Here is a 22,881-nt window from a genome sequence, read left to right on the forward strand (position 1 = left end):
ATTTATTTAAACTAGATATGGTGGATTTCGATGTTATTTTGGGGATAGATTGGTTGCACTCGTACTATGCATCATTATACTGTCGGACATATAAGGTTGTCTTTAAGTTTCTTGGTGAGTCGGTTATTGAGTGGGAGGATAGTTCCCTAGTTCCTAAGGGGAAGTTTATAGCATATCTTAGAGATTGGAGATTAATCTCCAAAGGATGCCTCTATCACCTATTCCGGGTTAAAGATTTTAAGTTACAAGGTCCTTCCTTACATTCTGTTCTAGTGGTGTATAAATTTACTGAGGCATTTCTTGATGACCTTCCTGGTGTTCCTCCTGATAGGGAGATAGAGTTTGGGATTTATCTTGTTTTGAACACTTGTCCAATTTCTATTCCCGATTATAGAATGGCTTGACCGAGTTGAAGGAGCTTAAGGAACAACTTAAGGATCTTTTGGATAAGGGTTTCATCCATCCTAGTGTGTCCCCATGAGGCACACCGGTCTTATTCATGTGTAAGAAAGATGGTTCCCTACGGATGTGTATTGACTACCGACAGTTAAATAAGGTGACTGTCAAGAACAAGTATCCTCTTCCAATGATAGATGTCTTGTTTGATTAGTTGTAAGGTGCCAAATTCTTTTCTAAGATTGATCTTCGATCCGGGTATCATCAAATTAAGATTAGGGAAGTGGATGTCTCTAAGACTGCTTTCTGAACTCAGTATGGCCACTTTTAGTTCTTGGTGATGTCTTTTAGGTTGACCTATGCCCCTGCGGCATTTATGGATTTGATGAATAGGGTCTTCCGTCAGTTTCTGGATCTATTTGTCATTGTGTACACAGATGACATTTTGGCGTACTCAAAGAGTGAGGTGAATCATGCCAATCTCCTTCCTGTTATGTTGCAGACCTTGAAGGAGCAACAGTTGTATGCCAAGTTTTCGAAATGTGAATTCTGATTGAGCGTTGTCACTTTTCTGGGTCATATTATTTTTAGTGAGCGGATCATGGTGGATCCACAAAAGGTTTCAGTGGTTAAGAAGTGGCCTAGACCCATGAATCCAACCGATATTTGGAGCTTTTTAGGTTTAGCTAGGTACTACCGAAAGTTTGTGGAGAGTTTTTCTACTATAGCTTCCCCGTTGACTAAATTGCCTCAGAAGCAGGAAAAGTTCTCATGGTCTGATGCTTATGAGGGTAGTTTTGAGAAGATGAAGGATAAGCTAACTTCTGCTCCAATGTTGACTTTTCCTGAAGGCATGGATGCTACAAATATGGACGAACAAAGAGAAAGAATGAAATATATCTAAAAGGAAGAAAAAAGGATATGTGGCTATGCAGGGGGGAGGAAATCCATTTAGCGATGGCCTCCCTCTCTACTAATGAATGAGACGATGCTTCAAAATAAGACTCAAGTGCAATAATATGTACATTGTCTTTTTTCTTGTATGTTAGTGATTTCGTTATGACCTTTCATTTGATTAGCGATTGTGGTAGTCTACTGTATGTTTTCTTTCATCTCCTTCGTGTTCATCTGTGCAACATCCTCTTTTCCCCTAGGTGTGTCATCGTACATATTCTTATCAAGTTGCAGCGGTAAGAACATATCTTTCTTCCTCAAACCAATATTCAAACTTCGCGTTTTAACTCCAATATAAATTAATTCCCTTTCTCGTGTAACATATTCCCTTCCCACCGCCATCAGCTCTCTTCTCTCCTGATCGACAAGTCGATAACTCCATAGGCTACATTTGGTTTGACTCCATTCTGTTCTATGCATCTTCCCCACTTCCGTTCAAACCCATAGTTTTCCTCCTTTTGATTCATTTTGATCAAATCCATTGGGAACATCTTCCCCTATAACAGTCTGCATGTTAATTGAATTACCTTTCTCTTCTACGTGTAGCAATTTTTTTCTAGTTCCTGTGACTTTATTATGTCTAACCATATAATACTCTTCAGAAGTGTTTACTCCTTCGCACCCTTGATTGATTTAATCAGAAAATAACATGTTTCTCTTCTTTTATCCATGTGCCAAACTCCTCATCCTTAGAGTGGTTTGATTGCATATCTTTCGTTTTTTGTACACAATTTCTCTCATCATATCCTAGCGTACCATAATAATAGCAAACTTAAGGTAGGTTTTCGCATCGTAACTCGACCCATGCAAATTTCACTCATAATTTGTTAGCTTAAAGCGATTTTGGGAATTTACAAAAGTCAGGAAAATTCCAGAAATTGATGATTAAGAGTAGATTAAAATGGCAAATGGATAGGTTTATTAGTAAAGGTAATTTAAAGTTGTATTTGCATAAAATGTGACGATGAAGGAACATATTTATGAGAATAAATGTAGAAACGCTAATAGTAATAAATTTAATACTAACAAAAGTGTGCACATTCAAGTTTAGGCCATTACACAGCAAATCTTTGTTATGCACATTTATTAAATTTATTTATTTCTCTCAAAACTATTAGTTGTCTTTTTTTATTATAAAAAAGAGTGAATTTAGAAATAATTTTTTTTCTAATTTAGTAAACAAACTTGTGTTCGTGTGTGTATACTTGGATTTAGTACTTATGAGATTTCATGCAAATCACTTTTACTTGATATAGTAATGGCAAGAGATTGTTTAAATGGAACATGCAGTTAGTGAGAATTCTGTGTATATGTATAATTGAAAAAATAATATTAGAGATTTTTAATTCGTTTATTGGCTTGTAAATATATGTTAAGGCCATTCCTATAAAAGCATCGGATCTAAGCAAACGTACAACATGATTAAAAAATGTACTTCCACAACTAGTTGATATTAATTGATCTTTTAAGTTGCTCAATTCAGCGTATTAATTATCAATCCAGCTTGGAAATTTTCCATGAATCTACAATTGAGTAGCAAACAGTGTATTACTTGCAACAATTAATATAAAAAACTAGACGAGCATTAACATGCAAACGAGAGGAGGCTAGAAGGTGGGTGTAGCCTTTTCTTTCTTAGAAAAGAAATGACTCATGTTCTTTCCCCGGAAACATGAAATAAACAAAGCTTTGGTAAATATAAGTTGAATCAAAAAGATTTGCGATTGATAGATAAACTAATAAAAATAAGAGTATAACATGATAATTGGAAAATGAAAAAGTACTCTCTCAAACATACGTGAGAAAATACTAAGTAAGTAATATTGGAGAGATCAAGCTCTTTGTAAAAGCAAATCCTTTCAGAAGGATACCTTGAGGCAATATAAAGGGTTCTCTCTGTGTCCTAAATTCATTGTTTGCATATTCAACATGTTCACACCAGAATAATACTTCACCATTTGCAAACCTATATTTTGGTACGGTTATACAAATATCAGGATCTACTATAAAAAATAGTGTATTCCAAGATTCCTAGACACCATAATCTTTCATCACCCATACATAAAAAGTGGGCTTTTTCTGATGATACCCATTAGAATAAGGGCAAAGCATTCCATCTGATACCGAATTGCCGATTTTAACATTATACAACAATACTTCCTTTGGCAATGGAATCTCTCCATACATTTCATGGGATATATTAGATGAAACCCCAAAATAAGAATTTCTTGTAAAACTAACCCAATGAAATGCCCCATGTCTAAATGCCAAAGGATGCATACCAACAACCGTTTTGATCCTGTCGCGAGGATGTTCATCAATTATTCTCCAAGAACCACTTTTCAACGCGAAAATTTCACTAGGTGCTTTGTCCTGGGAAATCTTAAGGATCTTATAATCACCACAAGCTGAGTCAAAACTCATTCCCAAACAAGTAAACCAGTCCACTGAAAATTTTGGAGAGGGAAGCACAATTGATTCTCTCGTGGAGGGATTCCATAGCAACAATATGTCGCGTTTATTAATATCAACATTATTTACGCTAATAATAGCAAAGCCATCACAACAACAATAGACTTGGCAATACCATGGTTCAACATTTAAAGGGAAACACAGTTCTTGAACGTCCTCAACCCTTGGAGCCGATGACAGAGGACAACAATATATGGAAAATATATCTTCATTTGGGCGTAGTAACTGGTAAACGAGAAATTTTTGGGAATTTTGGTCATTCTTGGCATGAATGAGATGCTTCATACTAAAATATTGTTCATCGATCAATGTTTTCCAAAATTTTGAAACACATGTGAACCGAAGAAGAGACTTCAGATGTAACTTGCTGAGGCTATTGGTAAGTATGTCCTCTTGAAAGTGAAGCATGACCTAGATAAGACAAGAAAGTGCTATCAGATACTTGTTTCTAAAATTTTCAAATGTAAAGCAATTTCCACACAGAGTTTAAAAAAGATAAACATGAATTTTTTTTTCTATCTACAATTAGCAAACAAATGGAGAAATAAGATTTTAGTAGCAGGCGAGCCAAGTACTTTGAGCATTCCTAAAATGTTTGATGTTTTAGTGAACGCATAAAACTGGTGTATAAGGCATAAATCTTTCTTGGTTTCTAACTGACTGTAACATTTTTACGATTGAAAACTCAATTTTTGGCATGACGATCATTTAAAAAATATTTTCTAAAAAAATGTTGAGGAAGAAAGTAAGTGATGACTTTTATCGGGTTGATAAATTGCTTACTACGACAGAGGAAGAAAGTCAAATGTTCTTTCAAATGCCCATAAATACTTCAAAGTAAGTAAGAAACCTACTTATTTTTCAAGAAAACATTTTCCTTCCTACTAAACACATTCTAGGTCTAAAACACTTTTAATAATTGAAGTAAATTAATTAGGAAAAAGGACATGGCCTTTTATTCATAGCTACAAAACATATGTAGAATCTAAGAACCAACAACAAATAAATTCAATTGATACATCCTGAACTCACCTGATTCAGTTCAACAATCTTCATCGACGTTCGACAGACATTCAATCTTTTACCCTGCATATAAATTGTATCAAATAGGCTCAAACACTATTGCCGTGAAAGAATATTACAGCACATAACAGAAAGAAACAAATACTATTGAGAATTTGATTTAAAAGTACCTATTTCTTTTATGTTTGGTGATTTGAATGCTTGTATGAAGAGTGTATTTATAAGTTGGTTCTATTTATTTTTGAGAAAAGTCATAAATACACTGCCAATAAAAAGGAATTTCTTAATATATCCTTACTAGTACTATCCAACTAAAATAACACCTATATTGTATTTTCCTTAATATCCGTCTTCTATTTATTTTCCTTATTTATAAGTTGGTGACTTGGTTCTATTATCAATAACAGAAATTTTCATAATCCATCCTAATTAGCACTACCCAACAAAAAATAACACTATATATTATATTCCATAAAATCCAACTTCATTTAATTTTCTTATTTTTAAGTTGATTTTATTTATCTTTGAAAAAACATAAATATACTACCAATAAGAGAGAAGTTCATAATCTATCCTAATTAGTACTATCCAACAAAAAAAAAAAACACTATATGTTATTTTCTTTAAAATTCATCTTCTATTTATTTTCCTTATTTATAAATTGGTTCTATTTATTTTTAGAGAAGCCATAAATACACTACCATGTTAGTCAAGAAAATTGAAGGAAAGGTGTCTTTTAAGTCTTGAGAAGGATTGGTGACATTGACCAACTTAAAGGGTCAAACATAATTAAAAAACTTAATTATGTTAATTGTGGGCTTGATTATTATTTTCCAAACTTTTTAATCTTTTCAAAAATATAAATTAACCCATACCCACAGAACTTTCCTCTCTGCAAATCAATCTCTCTTTTCTCTCTTTCTCTCGATAGTTTCTCTCTCTAACTTCTCCCAACCAACAACTTCCCAAATTTCTTCCTTCAATCTTGTGCAACTTCAACCTCTGGCAACAATAAGTTTTGAGTTATTGCCTGTTTCTTTTTGACTTTCAACCGTTAGTCGACGTGACAACATTCTCCGGCGACAACAACTTCAAGTTCTTCATCATTTCTTTTCAATTTTCACAGGTAAAAAATTAGGACTTTTAAGTTATGACGAAAATGAGGAACTTGATTTGTTGGTGTTTGTTATTTTTTTATGTTTTTTGTTATTTTTTTAATATTTGTTATTTTTTAGTTGAATTTCTCATCTGGATGTATCTGCTACTGCTGTTTTTTAACAACGGATAAAACATGTAACGTGAATCCAATAGATAAGTAATCTGTTGCAACATATATGACCTATGTTGCACAGATTAGTAATCTGTTGCAACATATATGAATAATATGTTGCGCAGATTAGTAATCTGTTGCAACATATATGACTAATCTGTTGGATAAATTCGTAATATGTTGCAACAGATATGACTAAACTGTTGCAACATATATGACTAATCTGTTGCAACATATATGACTAATCTATTGCAACAAATAGGACTAATTTTTTGCAACAAATGAGTAATCTGTTGCAACATATATGACTAATCTGTTGCAATATATATGACTAATTTGTTGCAATAGATAAGTAATCAATTTTTTGCAATAAATGAGTAATCTGTTTTAACATATAAGACTAATCTGTTTCAACAGATTACTCATCTGTTGGATTCATTTTATAGTGTTGTAACATGAATCTAACATATGGTCATCTGTTGCGACAGATTAGTCATATATTACAACAGATTACTCACTTGTTGCAATAAATGACTCATATGTTGGATTCATGTTGCAGATTCTATCCATTGTAGCAGTAGAAGATACAAAAAATAAGAAATTCAACTAAAATCATAATTTTACTTACAAAATAAGCTATTAAGTAATGTCCAAGTGATATACGAACAAAATTTGACCTAAAAAATTTTTCAAAAATTTCAATAGGGGCACAGCGAATAAGTAAAATACATGAAAAATTTCATGAAACAGGTAAAGAAGACAAAAATAATATACCATACATCAAATGCAAAAGGATCAAGAGGACAAAGTTTGAGTTCTCCTAAAAACGTTTAAGTTCCCCAGTATTTTAATTTCTTTCTAATAGTTGACCCATCTTTACAACAAATTTTCTATCTATTTGATAATTTCCAACAGATGAATTATCTGATGCAACATGTTAGTTATCTATTGATTCAAATTAAGCAATTATTAGTAATAACTAAATTGATTTAGCTAAAATTAAAGACATCTCTACGACAATGGGACAAACATTTGTGTTCTCCTAAAAATATCTGAGTTCCCTAGTATTTTAATTATTTTCCAATAGATTATCTATTTTATGAATGTTTCTATGGTTTCAATATTTCATGATTTATGGTTTTCAACTATTAATTGGTTTTTTTTTTGAGTAAATGGCTTGGTTATGGTTTCTTATGGTTTAATTATGCTTTTATATGCATTAATGATGGTTTTGGACAATTGGATTGCACGGTAATGGTTTAATGGTTTTTGGAAATGGTTTTGGTTACATTATTCCTCCAAGGTATTTGATAAAAATACTTATAAAGATGTTTTTATTGAATTGACTTCTTTTAATAGAACTGTAATACCCCATATATTTTCCTAGCTAATTTCATCTCAAGAATGTCTAGTATTAGTTTCTAAATTAAACGATAGTTATTCCATGAGAAATTTTCAAAATTTTCACTTTTTGTCACGTGAAAAATTTAATAAGCTTTCCATCGATATAAGATTCGCCCAAATCCGATAACCGGGTCAGAAGTTACGGCTATTTTAAGTTCACGTCGTAAAACAGCGCCATATTAGTCAGTGGCGTGCCATGCCACAAGAGGAAATGGCATTTGCAAAATTCCAATACGGGTCCAAGATTATGGCGCGTTGCGCCAGGACCCAAATTTAGAATTGTCCTTTACCAGTGTCTTAGCGCGATTTCCTCCGCATCGCGTCAAAGTTCCAAGTCGCAAAAGAAGGGGAAACGCGATGGCTCCGCATCGCACCATCCCTCAGTTTCCCAATTGTCAAATTCCAGTGGTGGGATAGCAACGTGTCTCCCTAGCTGTCCAATTTGGAAAATTTTACTAAAATTAAATGACGTGTCCAGGGTTAAAAGGGGTCAACTTTCCACCAACTCGTGATTCAACCACTTTTCACCCAAAATACACTCTCTTCTCTCAAAAACCTCTCAAGAACAAGCTAGGGTTTTCATAGAACATTCAGAATCAAGAATTTTCTCCATCAATCTTCACGAAATCACTAACCAAGGTATGCATAGTGTTCATTTATGAACTCCTTTAGTCCATGAAACCCAAGAATTCCTTTTCTAAATTCAAGTTTAGGGATTTTCTTTCTTATGAATTTCATGATTGAGCTGCTCTTGTTCATGTGGATAATGAGATATTGAATTCTACTCTATGTTAGATGATAAATTCTACGTGGGATAAATTATTATAGATATAGATTCATGCAAACCTATGACTAAACCCTTGAATGATGAAATTAGAATTGAACCATGATGTTTAATTACTGTACAATGATGTTTACATGTACCATGCCTACAATATGTTTGAATAAATGGCTAGATAAAGGAAACGTGCCTAACTAGCATGATACCATGAAATCCATATTTATGTACAAGTTATGCCTATCACATGTTTTGATGAAATGCTTCTATAAATGTATTATGGATTATGATGTTAGTTATATGTTCAAGTAAGTTATACTTGGTTAGTTTCCTTCCATCGAGTCCTGGGGGTACTCATACCCGAAACATTAGCTGTGTGCCTAGAGCCATGTCATGTTTTCACGATACTCTCAGTCAAGCTATGATCCTTAGACTTCAGACAGTCTTATGACTCAGGAAATCTCTATGATCACATGAACTCAGTCAGTTGTCAGATATCAGTAGTATTCTATCAGTCAACAAAATTCAGTAACTCAGTCCATATTCAGTTCAGTAAATCATGTTCAGTGTCTATTCAGATGGGAGTAGAAATTAGTACCAAGCGAACCAAAGGATAGGAACTCACCTATTATATGAGGGTGTGATTCTTAGAAGTAATCCTTGCATTCCAGAACTATGTAGCCAACATAGGTTGAGACATCATAGCTTGCTATATGAGGGTAGATGAGGTGGCTTAGCCTGCTATATGAGGGTTCCCACCATTCTCACTAGATTTACCTATTATATTAGGGTCACTCACATGTTGTCCTTACTAATGGCGCGGTATTGACACTGTTCCAATCAGGGCATAGATTGGATCCTACTTCAGCTATAATGCATTATTTGGGGCATGTTAGTTAGATGACTACCTCCCACAGTCTCAGTATCAGTCTCAGTAAAAGAACTCAGATAGTTCTTCATAATTGAGGACTGTCAGATATAGTCACTCATGTTATCAGTTATCAGAATTTAGTTATTAGTCATGTTAGTCATCAACATACTCTTGTTATCATAATTTCAGATATAGTTACTATGTATGCATGTATGTATTCTCATATTCATATTAGTCAGTTAGCCTGTATTGTTCATGCATATAAACCCCATGCATTCAACCTACCTCACATGCATACCAATATATTCAAAGTACTGACGCATTTGTGCTATGGTGTCTTATACCATAGGTTCAGAGACACAAGCTCCAGAGCAATAGTAGATTCTAGATATTCGCAGACAGAGTTAGAAGTGAGTTCTCATCCTTCGAGGACATGATTATTTCTCTAATATCTTATTAATTAGTTTATTAGTTGGAGTTAGTTGGGGACATATCCTATCAACTCCTTACTCAGACAGTTCAGTCAGTCAGAGGCTTTCTAGACTATCATGTTTCAGACTTTAGTATGTTCGGTTTTGTGTTGGGTATTCTATTAACCCACACAGATGTTATATCATTTAGACCATATTCAGTATTGAACATTATGGCCTTTCGGTGCATTTTTATGTCATTATGAAGTATACAGGTACAGATATCAGTCATGGGTTAGGTTGTGATCCTTTGGGGTCATGACCACTGTGTAGCATTCCGAATACCAGATTTGGGGCATCACAAAATTGGTATCAGAGCCTAAACTTTAATAGAGTCCTAGGAAGTCTGAAAGCTGCATGTAGTAGAGTCTAGTACGTGGGCGTGTTACGCGCCACATTTATGTGTAGGAGGCTGTAAGATGTTTTAAGAACAGTTTCCCCTCTTTCAGTATTCATGTTGTGCTAGTGAATATAATCTCAAGTCAATCTCTCAGTCTAATCTATTTCTCTCTTTCTTCTATAGAATATGCCTCCTAAAAGAAGAAACGAGAATTAGCCAGCCCCTCAGCCTGAAGAACCTTTGGGTGAACATGTTTCTCATGCACAGTTCTGAGCTACATTCACTACTCTTGGTAACTCAGTTATTGCTCATAATGAGTGACAAATCATCATTCTGACCAATCTAGTAGCCAATTCAGCTGCAGCTAGGATTCGGGATTTCACCCAAATGAATCTTTTATCCTTTCTCGGGTCTATGTCAGATGTGGACCCTCAGGAATTCCTAGATCAAGTGTAGAAGGTTATAGACATAATAGGGGTTACTTCTTGTGAGAGTGTTGAGCTAGCTGTATATTAGTTATAGGATGTTGCTTACACTTGGTTGAAACAGTAGAAGTCAAAATTGCCAGATGATACAGGGTCAGTTAAATGGGAGGAGTTTGCTTCAGCGTTCCTTGATAGATTCTTTCCCCTAGATCTTAGGGAAGCTAAGGTGCTAGAATTCATCAAACTCAGGTAGGGAAATATGACAGTGAAAGAGTATTCTCTTAAGTTTACTTAATTAGCTAGATATGAACCTCATGTGGTTGCAGATAGAAGGGCAATGATGAGTAAGTTTGTTTTGGGGGTAAATGATAGAATGGTTAATGAGTGTAGATCCACTATGCTGAATAGTGACATGACTATAGCCTGACTTATGACTCATGCTCACCAGATAGAGGAGCAGAAGATTAAGATGAGGGAGAAGCATAATAAAAGAGCAAAGACAGGTAGTTTCAACTTTGCTCAGCCTAAGTTAGAAGGAGGAAACCGTTCTTAGTTTTGTCCTAAGTCATCAGTTCCAGCTCCTTCTTTATCCAGTGCTCCAGTTCCTAAGTTCAGAGAGGGTAATAAAGATAGAGTGCCAGGATCTAAGTCCCAGGGTAGTGTTAGCAACGCCCGCACCTATCCTCTTTGCAAGACTTGTGGCAAACACTATTAGGGTATTTGTAGAGCTGGTAGTGGTATTTGTTTCGAATGTTGCAATCCAGGCCACAGAGTTAGAGACTGTCCTTAGCCAGGTCTTCAGGGTTAACAAAATCTCTCCTCAGCTCAGTCCGATCACCCAAATCAGTAGGGTACCACCTCTAGTGCTACTAGTGGGCAATGCCCAAATAGACTCTATGCTCTTCAGTCCCAATAAGATCAGAAAAATTCTTCTAATATGGTTACCGGTACATTACAGATCTTTCATATGCATGTTTACACTTTGCTAGATCCAGGAGCTTTTTTCTCTTTAGCATTCGATTTCAAAGTCAGTCCTAAAATTCTAGCAGAGCCCTTTTCAGTCTCTACCCAGTGAGTAAAACCATCATAGCCTGGCGGGTATACAGGAACTTCTCGGTTATGATATTTTCGAAAGTCACTTTATCAAATTTAGTCGAATTAGAGATGACTGATTTTGATGTCATTCTCGGCATGGATTGGCTTTATTCCTTCTATGTCACAGTCGACTGTAAAAATAGAATAGTCCAGTTTCAATTCCCAAATGAACCCATCTTAGAGTGGAAGGGTAGTGTATCCGCTTTTAGAGGTCATCTTGTTTTCTACCTTTGGATACAGAAAATAATATCTAAAGGATATGTCGATCATATTGTTCGAGTTAGGGACACTAGTTTCAAAACTCCCAGTCTTGAATCAGTCCCAGTCGTGAATTAATATTCAGATGTCTTTCTCGAAGATCTTTCAGGAATTTCTCCTAAAAGGGAAATAAACTTCGGTATTGATCTTCTTCTAGATACTCAGCCTATCTCTATTCTGCCATACATAATAGAACCAACAAAACTCAAAAAACTAAAAAAATAGTTGAAGGATCTCTTAGATAAGGGATTCATCAGACCCAGCATTTCCCCGTTGGGCACTCCAGTATTATTTGTGCACAAGAAAGAAGGTTCTCTCAAAATGTGTATTGATTACCGTCTACTCAATAAAGTCACGGTCAAGAAAAAGTATCCTCTTCCCATAATCGATGACTTGTTTGATCAACTTCAGGGTGACAATTATTTCTCTAAGATAGATCTCAGATCCGACTATCATCAGCTCAGGGTTAGGTAATATGACATTCCGAAAACAGCTTTCCAAACTTGGTATGGTCACTTTGAATTTTTAGTCATGTCATTTGGTCTTACTAATGCCCTAGCCACATTCATAGACTTAATGAACCGCATGTTTAAAAGGTACTTGGACATATTAATCATAGTCTTCATAGATGATATTCTGGTCTATTCTCACAGTGAGCGAGATCATACAGACCATCTCAGAATAGTACTTTAGACTCTCAGAGATGATCAACTATTTTCCAAATTTAGTAAGTGTAAATTTTGGGTAAGGTCAGTAAAATTCCTTAGTCATATCGTTTCCAGTTATGACATTAGAGTGGATCCTCAAAAGACCAAAATAGTAAGAAACTGGCCTTGCCCTGTCTCTCTATCAGATATCAAGAGTTTTTTGGGTGTGGCCGGCTATTACAAACGGTTTGTTGAGGGATTTTCTTCTATTGCATCACCTATGTCCAGATTGTCTCAGAAAAAAGTCAAGTTTCAGTGGCCAGATCTTTGAGAGAAGAGTTTTCAGGAGTTGAAAATTCGACTCACCTCTGCTCCAGTTCAAGCTCTTCTAGATAGTCCAGATGGTTTTGTAGTGTATTGTGATGCATCCAGAGTGGGTTTGGATTGTGTCCTCATGCAGCATGGTAAGGTCATAGCCTACGCCTATAGATAGCTTAAGCCCCTTGAAGATTTGGAGATATTATCTATATGGTGTTCATATAGATGTGCTCACGGATCATAAGAGTCTTCAGTATGTTTTCTCTCAGAAAGATCTCAATCTTCATCAAAGAATGTGGTTTGAGCTCTTGAAAGATTATGACATGAGTATTCTTTTGGATAGAGGCTTTGTCGTACTTCTGGGGGTTGGTATGGGTGGGATCGGTATTGGTGTTTGCCTTGGCACAAGTATTGGTGTTGGGGCTCACACCCTTAGATTATATTATGGGTTGTTCTATCATATTACATTTTGGGATTGATTTTTATATTATGTTTAATATTCTCTTTGGCTTGGTATGGTTGGATGGTTGATTTGGTACAGTTAGTCTTGGTTGGGTCGATTATGGTTTGTGAGCCTATCCAAGAGTCTTTATGAGAGCATTTATGTAATCTTATTATTTTCTTGAAATTCAGCTCATTTAAGGTAGTATAAGGTGGTTGGGTTGGGTTACGGGGGTGGTCTCCAGTCCTGGTTGGACTTAGGATTCCCATTACTTCCAGGCCTTGGTTCAGGTCATAACAAGTTGGTATCAGAGCTTTAGGTTGATGGTCAACTGGAAGTCCACAAAGCTGTATCGGGTAGAGTCTCTTTTAGTGGTGTATAGCACGCCGCACTTATAAGAGAGAGGCTTCAAGACATCTAGGAATATTTCACTTTCTTAAAATTCTCAGTCCTAGAATCCTCTCTAATCCATGGTTGTTTTTCTTTCAAATTATGCCTCTTAGATCTGGAACACAAGAAAACTCTTTCATCCCATCTGGGGATAATGCTGAAGGGGTACTTCCTACGTCTGGAGTACACCTTCGATCTCATGGTCCCATTCCTGATTATTCTAGAGTTCCTCCTATTCCTCCTCCTACTCCTTAGGTCCCTCAGCATGACTTGACGAAAATAGAGTTTGATTAGTCTATTGATGTTATTTCTCTGATGGTCACTGCTCAGGCTGAGCGTGGTGTGGCTAGTGCTTTGTTAGCTGAGGTCACAAGAATTGGCTAATTTATGAAGATGGGTCCTCCTATTTTTACTGGACTAAAGGTGAAAGAAGACCCACAGGGCTTCTTGGATTTACTCGAGAAGATATTTTTGGTTATATAGGCTTCTGATAGAGAGAGTTAGCTTTATGGCTTATTAGCTCAAAGATATCACTTATCAGTGGTACGAGTAATGGGATAGAGATAAGGGTGATATAGAAGAGGAAGGGTTGTGGGAGGCCTTTTCTAATTTCTTTATGGATCGTTTCTTTATACAAGAGTTAAGGGAAGCTAAGATGGAGGAGCTTGTGAACCTCAGTTAAGGAAAGATGTTTGTAACAGAATATGCTTTAAGGTTTTATTAGTTGTTGAGGTATGCTCCTAATTTGGTGGTTGACATCAGGTTGAGAATAAGGAAGTTCACTTTTGGAATGAATAGATATTTGATTTTGGAGAGCAAGACTGCTTTGCTCATTAAGGATATGGATATCTCTAGGTTGACTGTTCATATGTAGCAGATTGATAATGAGAAGAGAATAAAGACAAAATTTAGGGATAGGCAGGGAAAGCGGGGTAGGTTTTTTGATCAGAAGGTGCGTAGTCTCAGGCTGGTAAAGATGGTGGCAAGAGGCAAAAAAAGAAGTGAGGGAGTTCTGGTTCCTTCTCTACTGCTAGTGCCCCTTACGCACAACAGAGGGGCGATAAACGTTATTAAGGTGGTGATAATTCTCGGGCATAGGATGCCCAATCTCAGGCGAGCAGAGGTTAGTCTATTTCTTGATGCCCTCTTTGTCGGTTCTACGATCATCCTCATTAGGGATTTTGTAAGAAAGAGAGAGATAGGTTTTTTAGGAGTGGTCAGGTAGTCTATTGACTCAAGGATTATCCGAATAATAAGGTTGTTGTATAGGTGAATAAAATTCAGTAACTTCATCTTCTGCTCTTACACCTGGTGGTGTGGCATCTTCTTCTGTTACTGCTCCTGGTTCTAGTATTGGTCGGAATAGATTGTATGCTTTAGCATCCCAGTAGGAATTTGAGGCATTACCTGATGTGGTTACTGGTATGTTATAGTTCTTTTCCCATGATGTATATTGTTTGCTTGATCTGGGCTCCACTCTTTTTTATGTGACTCATTATATTGCTGTGTTTTTTTGTTTAGATCTGAAAATTATTTTGGATCCTTTCTCTGTTTCTACCCCAATAGGAGACTCGATCACTATTGAACGAGTCTATAGGGGGGTGTGGTATCTGTTGGTGACTAATAAACCTTGGTAGATCTGTTTGGGTTGGGAATTGTAGATTTTGATATAATTTTTGATATGGACTAGTTGCATTCTTTTTATGCATATTTAGACGATTGGACTCGTAAGGTCATCTTTAGGTTCCCCAGCGATCCATAAATAGAATGGGAAGATTGTTCTTTAGCTCCTAGGGGGAGATTTATTTCTTATGTTAGAGCTCCTAGGTTAAGGGTGTCTGTATCACTTGGTCTGGGTTAAAGAGTCTAACTCAGAAGGTCCTTCTTTGCAGTCAATTCTAGTAGTTAATGAGTTTCTAGAGGTCTTTCCAGAGTATCTTACTGGTGCTCCCCCTGATAGGGAAATAGAGTTTGGTATTGATTTGCTCCCAGCCACTTATCTAATATCTATTCCTCCATATAGAATGGCTCCGACCGAGTTAAGGAAACTCAACGAGAAAATTAAGGATCTTTTGGATAAGGGGTTTATTCATCCTAGTGTTTTTGCGTAGGGTGCACCAGTGTTGTTTATGCGTAAGAAGGATGGTTCCCTTCGGATGTGCATTGACTACAAGTAGTTGAACAAGGTAACAGTCAATAAAAAGTATCCTCTCACAAGGATAGATGATTTGTTTGATCAGTTACAGGGTGCCAAGTTCTTTTCAAAGATAGATCTTTGGTCTGGGTACGATCAACTTAAGATTTGGGAGGTGGTGATCCCTAATATGGATTTTCATACTCGGTATGGGAATTTTTAGTTCTTGGTAATGTCATTTGGATTGACAAATTCTTCGACAACATTTTTGGGTCTAATAAACAGTATTTTTAGGGAAGTATTTGGATCTCTTTGTCATTGTGTTTATTGATGATATTTTGGTGTATTTGAGAAGTAAGGTGGATCATGGTAGTAACCTCTCTGTGGTGTAGCAGACCTTGAAGGAACAATGGTTGTTTTCAAAGTTCTCTAAGTGTGAGTTTTGGTTGAATGCTCTGACTTTCTTGGGTCATATTATTTTTAGTGAGGGGATAATTGTTGATCCTCAAAAGGTTACTGTGGTAAAAGGGTGGACTAGGCCCACGACTCTATTCGATGTTCAGAGCTTCTAGGGTTTAATTGGGTATTATAGGTGGTTTGTGGAAATATTCCCGTCGATAGCTGCTCCTTTGACTAAGTTGACTCAGAAGAAGGTTAAGTTTTCTTGGTCAGATGCTTGTGAGAGTAGTTTTGAGAAATTGAAGTATAAGTTGACTTTGGCTTAGATTTTGACCTTGATAGAAGGTAATGATGGGTTTGTGGTTTACTGTGATATTTCTCGAGTAGGGCTCGGTTGTGTTTTAAGGCAGCATAGGAAAGTGATTGCGTATGCTTCCAGGTAGTTGAAGGTGCATGAGAGGAATTATCCTACTCATTATTTGGAGCTATTGGTGGTTGTGTTTTCTTTAAAAATATGGCAGCATTATTTGTTTGGCGTTCACATGGATATCTTTTCGGATCATAAGTGTCTTCAGTACGTGTTCATGCAGAAGGAGATTGCTCTCAGGCAAAGGAGATGACTTGAGCTTCTCAAGTACTATGATATTAGTCTTCACTATCACCCGAGTAAAGCTAACATGGTTGCCAATTCTGTTAGCAGATTCTCTATGGGCAGTTTGGCTCGTGTGGAGGATGGAAACGGGAATTGTTGAAGGTATTCACCGCTTGGCCAACCTTGGAGTTTGTCTCTTTAATTTTAAGGACGGTGGTGTGATGGTGTAAGAAGTGGTTCGATCATCTCTCAGTACATAGATTAAGGAGAAATAGGTGTTGGATGCAGTCTTGATGAAAATCAACAGTGAGGCTGGTGGGAAAAAATAGCAGTGTTTGAGATTTTTGGTGATGGTACTTTGCAGTATCAAGAGAGGTTGTGTGCTCTGAATATCGACAGCTTGGGATAAAGGGTTTTGGCGAGGTATATGAGTCGCGCAATGTCATTTATCCCGATTCGACAAAGATGTATCATGATCTAAAGGAGATCTATTGGTGGAACGGTATGAAGCTAGATGCGATTGATTTTCTGGCCAAGTCCATGGTGTGTCAACAGGTTAAGGTTGAGCACATGAGGCCCGGTAGGTTGCATCAAGAAATAGTGTTTCCTAAATGGAACTGGGAGATAATTAATATGGATTTCATTACCGGTCCTCCTCAGTCTCGGGACCAATTTAATTTGATTTGGGTTGTCATGAATAGGATGACCAAGTCTACGCACTTTTTATCGGCAAGGACTACCTTTTTTATGGAGGATTATGAGAAGCTGTATCTTCAGGAGATTGTGAAGATGTACGGGGTTCCTATTTTGATAATTTCTGATAGTGGTACACAGGTTACGTCTCACTTCTTGCGATTTTTCCAAAAAGTTTTAGGAACTAAAGTTAGTCTGAGTACTGCTTTTCACCCGTAGTCAGATGGGTAAGAAGAGAGAACTATTCAGACATTAGAGGATATACTTCGGAGATGCATGATTGATTATGGTGGCAGTTGGGTTAAGCATCTACCTTTGGTGGAGTTTGCTTACAACAATAACTATCATTCTAGTATTGGTATGTTTCCTTTCGAGGCATTGTATGGTTGGAGGTGTAGATCTCCTATTGGGTAGTTTGATCTTGGTAAGGCGGAAATGTTTGGTCCTCATTTCATTTATCAAGCTATGGAGAAGGTGAAGGTGATACGAGATAGGCTTGAGGCTGCCTAGAGTCGTCAAATGTCCTATGCAGATATTAGGTGTAGAGACTAGGAGTATGAGGTTGGGGACAAGGTATTCCTAAAAGTGTCTCCCATGAAGGGAGTAGTGCGGTTTGGTAAGATGGTGAAGCTCAGTCCTTGGTTTATCGGTCCTTATGTGATTTTGTAGAGAGTGGGCAATATTTCTTATGAGTTTGTCACGACCCGAACTAGGGCCTGGCCATGACGGACATCCCGAACTATGAAGGCTCGGATGTCCTACTCTATCTGGTAGTAATGCACAACAATCATATAATAAGAGAAGTTACAGAAATACAATCTATTAGAGAAACATGGTCATACTCTGAATTCAGTTTAAAAATAAGGAATGAAATCCGAAATCAACTAAACAACATCTAGAACAATCTGCGAAATCTCTACTACATGATCAAATGACAACTATCCCCCAATAGACCAAAACAAAAGGAATAACATAATCTGATATAATAGGGCTTCTAGAACAAAGAAGGCTCACCACTGTACAGATCACTTCTCTCTGGATACTCTACTGCTTAGCCAAACCCCTAGATTGAGCCTCCGAACCTGTGAGGTAGGGGGTCAATACAGATGTACTAGTATGCAGAGCAAATCCAAAATAATAATTTATATTCAACATTGTCATATGGTAAAAATCATATGGGCATTTCTAAAAGACTCTGTAAAATCATCTGAACTCTGCAACACTCTTTGTTTTACTTCTGCGCTAGGTGGTATACCCTATAATTTTACATCTTTCACCAACTACCTTATCTTGGTTGCCACCAAGATAGAAGTACTAGTGAGGGAAGAGCACACAAGATCACACAGCAGCGTGCCACAACCCCAATCAAGTCATTATATCGTGGTTGGGCTCAAGTTCACGAAGCAGGGCTCCAAACCATAAGTCCTGATTTGGGATGACAACGTACCAGGTACAAAATATCACATAGCAGGGTACCAAGTTCCCATGTCGGTAAATCACAGTTTCCAGTATAGACTCATTTGACTCGGGCTTTCTTCGGGTAACCACCTAACGCACATCAACCCGATTTTCAACTCTTTAAAACATAGATTCTTTGAAATCAAACTCTAACTCTGTCATGGAATAGATTTACATGTTATCATCATACCATTGACTTGTCAGTCATATTCTCTGAGACACTTAGCAAATTATATCTCTGTTCTCAAAACATGGAATTTAGGACCACTATGCAAGGAAACTCTCTTTGTCAACATTTCAAGAATTCAAGGTGGTCATGTCAAAGTTCTCAATTGCATGCATTTCTTTCTCTTTAACACAAGAACATCATATTAACATCAAGAAACACCCTCTCATTATTTCTAAATCATGTTTCAATTGCTATGACATTGAGAAAACTACTTTCAAATCACAAGGCATGGATTTCAACTTTTTTTTTTTCGACAAAATCATAATCTTTAATTCAATATACGAGAGGGGTTTCATAATATGTACTCTCAAAAAATATTCAATTTCAGTTTTCATACATATACATATACTTGTAAATCAAAATTCAAGGAGGGAAAACCTAGAGGCCAAATCAACAATATCATAAAAACATTTATAATGCATAATTAAAACATAGATTCCAAAATCACTTTTAAATTCATGCTTGATAATCTTTAAATCATGATCTAGTGTTTATAAGACCATGTAGTTTTTAGGATAAACCTCATATACCTCAAATTAGAAATTTAATAGATGCTTTTTGAAGCCTACTGTTTGGGGATTCCGAATCTTCAATCAATTTCTAAAACCCACGGTTGAATCTTGAGGGATCTTGATTCTTAGGTTGACACCTAAGTGTTTATATCATGAGGGAGTTGGAGAAAATGACCATATTTTGGTCAATTTAGGGTTTAATCACATGTTTATGGATGAATAAGGTTGGGGGAAAGGACTAAAATACCCCAACGAAACAATGAAAGTCGCAGCAATCCCTCAACTGACAAGCTGATATGCTGAAGAAAATTGCGCATAACTTTTTACTCTGATTTGGATTTGGATGAAATTAGTTGTACTAGAAAGAAGACTCAAATAGATTTCATTTGATATATAGCAGTCTCCCAGTTTATTATATACAGAAAGTTATGATCGTTTGAAGTTGACCCTGAAATTGTGTTCTGAAATGCGCCCAGAATGCTGGAACATTTCAAAGGCATTTAAAACCAGTATGTTATGCCCCTAAAATTCACCCAAGACGTACTATTAACTTTCCCCATCGTGTATCAACAAGAAAGTCAAGAAACAGAGTCAAAAAGGTCACGAAATAATTCATCAAAGATTGGGAGCTAAAAATGAGACTAAGTCCCTTTGACACTTAGAGAAATTTTCGAGTTTTACTCTCTAAGAATGCTACTAGAAGCTAATACATATATGATTTTTATGGGGTGTTACAGAGTTGGAGTTGCTTGTGATTTTCAGTTTGGTTCATCCGGTCTTTCATGTTACAATGTTGAGAAAGTGCATAAGTGATTCTTCTTTGGTTTTTCCTTTGAAAGGGTTGGATATCTTGGATTCTCTGTCTTATGAAGAGGTATCGATTGATATATTAGATAGACAGGTTCATTGGTTGCGGACCAAGGATGTGGCTTTGGTTAAGGTTCTGCAGCGGAACCATAAGGTGGAAGAAGCTACGTGGGAAGTGGATAAGGACATGAGTCCAAGTATCTTCTCTTGTTTCCTGATCCTAGTAGTCGTACGGAAGGTATGTGTTCTTGAACACATCTTTATTTTTTGAGTTTGTTAAAGAAAGAGTTGCATCTGTTGTATCTTTGTTTTCTATGTTTGTAAAGGTTAGAGTGGAGACATAAAAAGGTGGGATTGATGTTTGATAATTCAAATGACTCCGTGTGTTATTACCACTACCTTATCCACCATTTGGGGACAAATGTTCCTAGTGGTGGAGAATGTTATATTCGGGGTTTTGGCCTTAGAAATTTTCCTTGAAATTGGTTCTCCGGACCCAATACGACTCACGAGTACGTGCTGTATATTGGGGTACGAGTGGTATGGTCCTGTTATAAGCTAAATTGTGTTAGTTGGTGGGATGTTTTTGGACATTGGAATGGATACGATTTTAGAGGATAAGTTGTAGGGCTTGGGTACGAGTCATATCAAGGACTCGTATGGTGTTTGGTGTTTGGTCCTCCTGGTAATTCATTCCGCCAGGGGTACTAATCATGGGTACATATAGTATGATGAGGTTACAACTTGGTTAGATGAGTCGTATACTAGAAAGTGTTTGATCCAAGGGTTGAGGCCTGGGTATGACTAGTGGAAACAAATAATAGAGGAGGGTATGACTCGTAAGGGTCAGTCGTATTCTTATGTCGGGTTTTTAAGGGACTTAAGTGGGGTATTAGGGACATTTTAATACTTACCATGATTGGAATCCATGACTTCTAATAAACTTAGGAGGTTATTTACCCTATTATTCTGTTCATTAACACTAAAAAGCTATTACAAAACATCCAATAATTCTCACAAGAGCTTTTTGGGGCAAGAGAGCTAGAGTTTCAACTAAGGGATTGCTTTGGTGATTTTATTGTCATCTTTCTCGATTTAAGGCATGTGTCTCTTCCCTACTTATTACATCTAAAAAGGCATGGATTTTATGGATGTTTATATGGTTTCAATATTGCATGATTTATGGTTTTCAACTATTAATTGGAGTTTTTGGTGTAAATGGCTTGGTTATAGCTTCTTATGGTTTACTTATGCTTTTATATGCATTAATGATTGTTTTGGACAATTGGATTGCAAGGTAATGGGTTGATGATGGTTTAACATGAAGTTTAGTTGTTGATCAATGGATAGGCTAAGTCAAAATTCGTTGTAGTTTATCTTTCAATAGAACTACAACGATTTCACCCATTGGCTCTTTCGAGAACATAACAAGTCTGTAATTCGTAACCACCCAAAACTTCAATAAAGCATCCCTATTTCTAGGATGATTCTCTTGACATGACTTACACTCCTATTACACTTATTTCTAAGATTGAAAAAGGTAGTAAACCATAGACTTAATTGTCCACCATTACTTTGTATTCCTATAACCTTTTTCAAGGATGTTATGGGTTACCTCAAGTTTACTTTCATCCCTCTTTCAAGGATAACAAAGGGTTTTTATAGTTTGGGTTTTCACCCATCAAATCCATTTGGAGATTTGGGGGGTTTTCACCAATAAAATTCCAACTCATTAAACCAAGCAATGGTGGAATCCATACTCACCAACTAAAAATCATGCAAACACAACAACACCCACACACAATTACAATTTAGTTCAACATAAACCCAAGACTAAATTACTTAGCTACTCATGAAGAAAGTAAAAGTAGATATACCATGGGGATTATCTAAAAATTCATTCTTCACAAAATTACCAAGAAATTAAGCCTCCAAGAGTAGTTATACACTTGCCCAATTAGGATTTCTTGCTTTCAAATAAAAAAATAGCTATGAGGTAAGAAATAGCCAAAGAAGAAAGGGTTTTTTTTGCCTATATATGATTTGGGATTCTTCCATTTAGTTTTACTAAGATTCCCTGGGGCATAATCCTGCTGAACCATGATTGTGCAAGTTTGACTGCGACTGCAACTACACAACCGTGATTGTTTTCCTTGACTGCATTGTACTGACTAGCTTGACTGGCTTCGGTCATGATAACTGAGGCTAATATGGTCCAGGTCTTTAGGTTCACTCTCTTTTGCTCCATTTTTATCATTTTAAGCTCCATTCCACATTTTTTATCTCTTCAACTTTATGCCTGCAATGAGTTGATATTAGTGTATTTACTTACAAATATTTCTCATTTATTCATTCAAAATAAGGTAGTGTGCACGAATGTTTTGTGAGAATATGTGGTAAAATCACCATTTATCAACACCCCCAATTAAGACCTTGCTTGTCCTCACGAAACACTAACCTTTTCTAGTGACAATTTCACATGTATGCCATCATTTTGTGACCCA

At 36.4% G+C, this 22,881-nt stretch overlaps 1 protein-coding gene across 1 annotated transcript in view; it reads right to left on the reverse strand.

Annotated features, from left to right (window-relative positions):
- Window positions 1-3,381: 3,381 nt before the first annotated feature.
- The window catches only part of LOC124889550 (putative F-box protein At2g02030), a 57,477-nt gene continuing 37,977 nt past the window's right edge, over window positions 3,382-22,881 (reverse strand). Inside the window, exons 3-4 of the mRNA XM_047401494.1 lie at window positions 4,855-4,908; window positions 3,382-4,233 (exon numbers count right to left, since the gene is read on the reverse strand). Coding sequence (XP_047257450.1) covers window positions 3,382-4,233; window positions 4,855-4,908 — 906 coding nt within the window. The remainder of the gene's footprint in view (window positions 4,234-4,854; window positions 4,909-22,881) is intronic.

The sequence above is a fragment of the Capsicum annuum genome, chromosome 12 (genome assembly GCF_002878395.1).
Source record: "Capsicum annuum cultivar UCD-10X-F1 chromosome 12, UCD10Xv1.1, whole genome shotgun sequence".
NCBI classification, from domain to species: domain Eukaryota; kingdom Viridiplantae; phylum Streptophyta; class Magnoliopsida; order Solanales; family Solanaceae; genus Capsicum; species Capsicum annuum.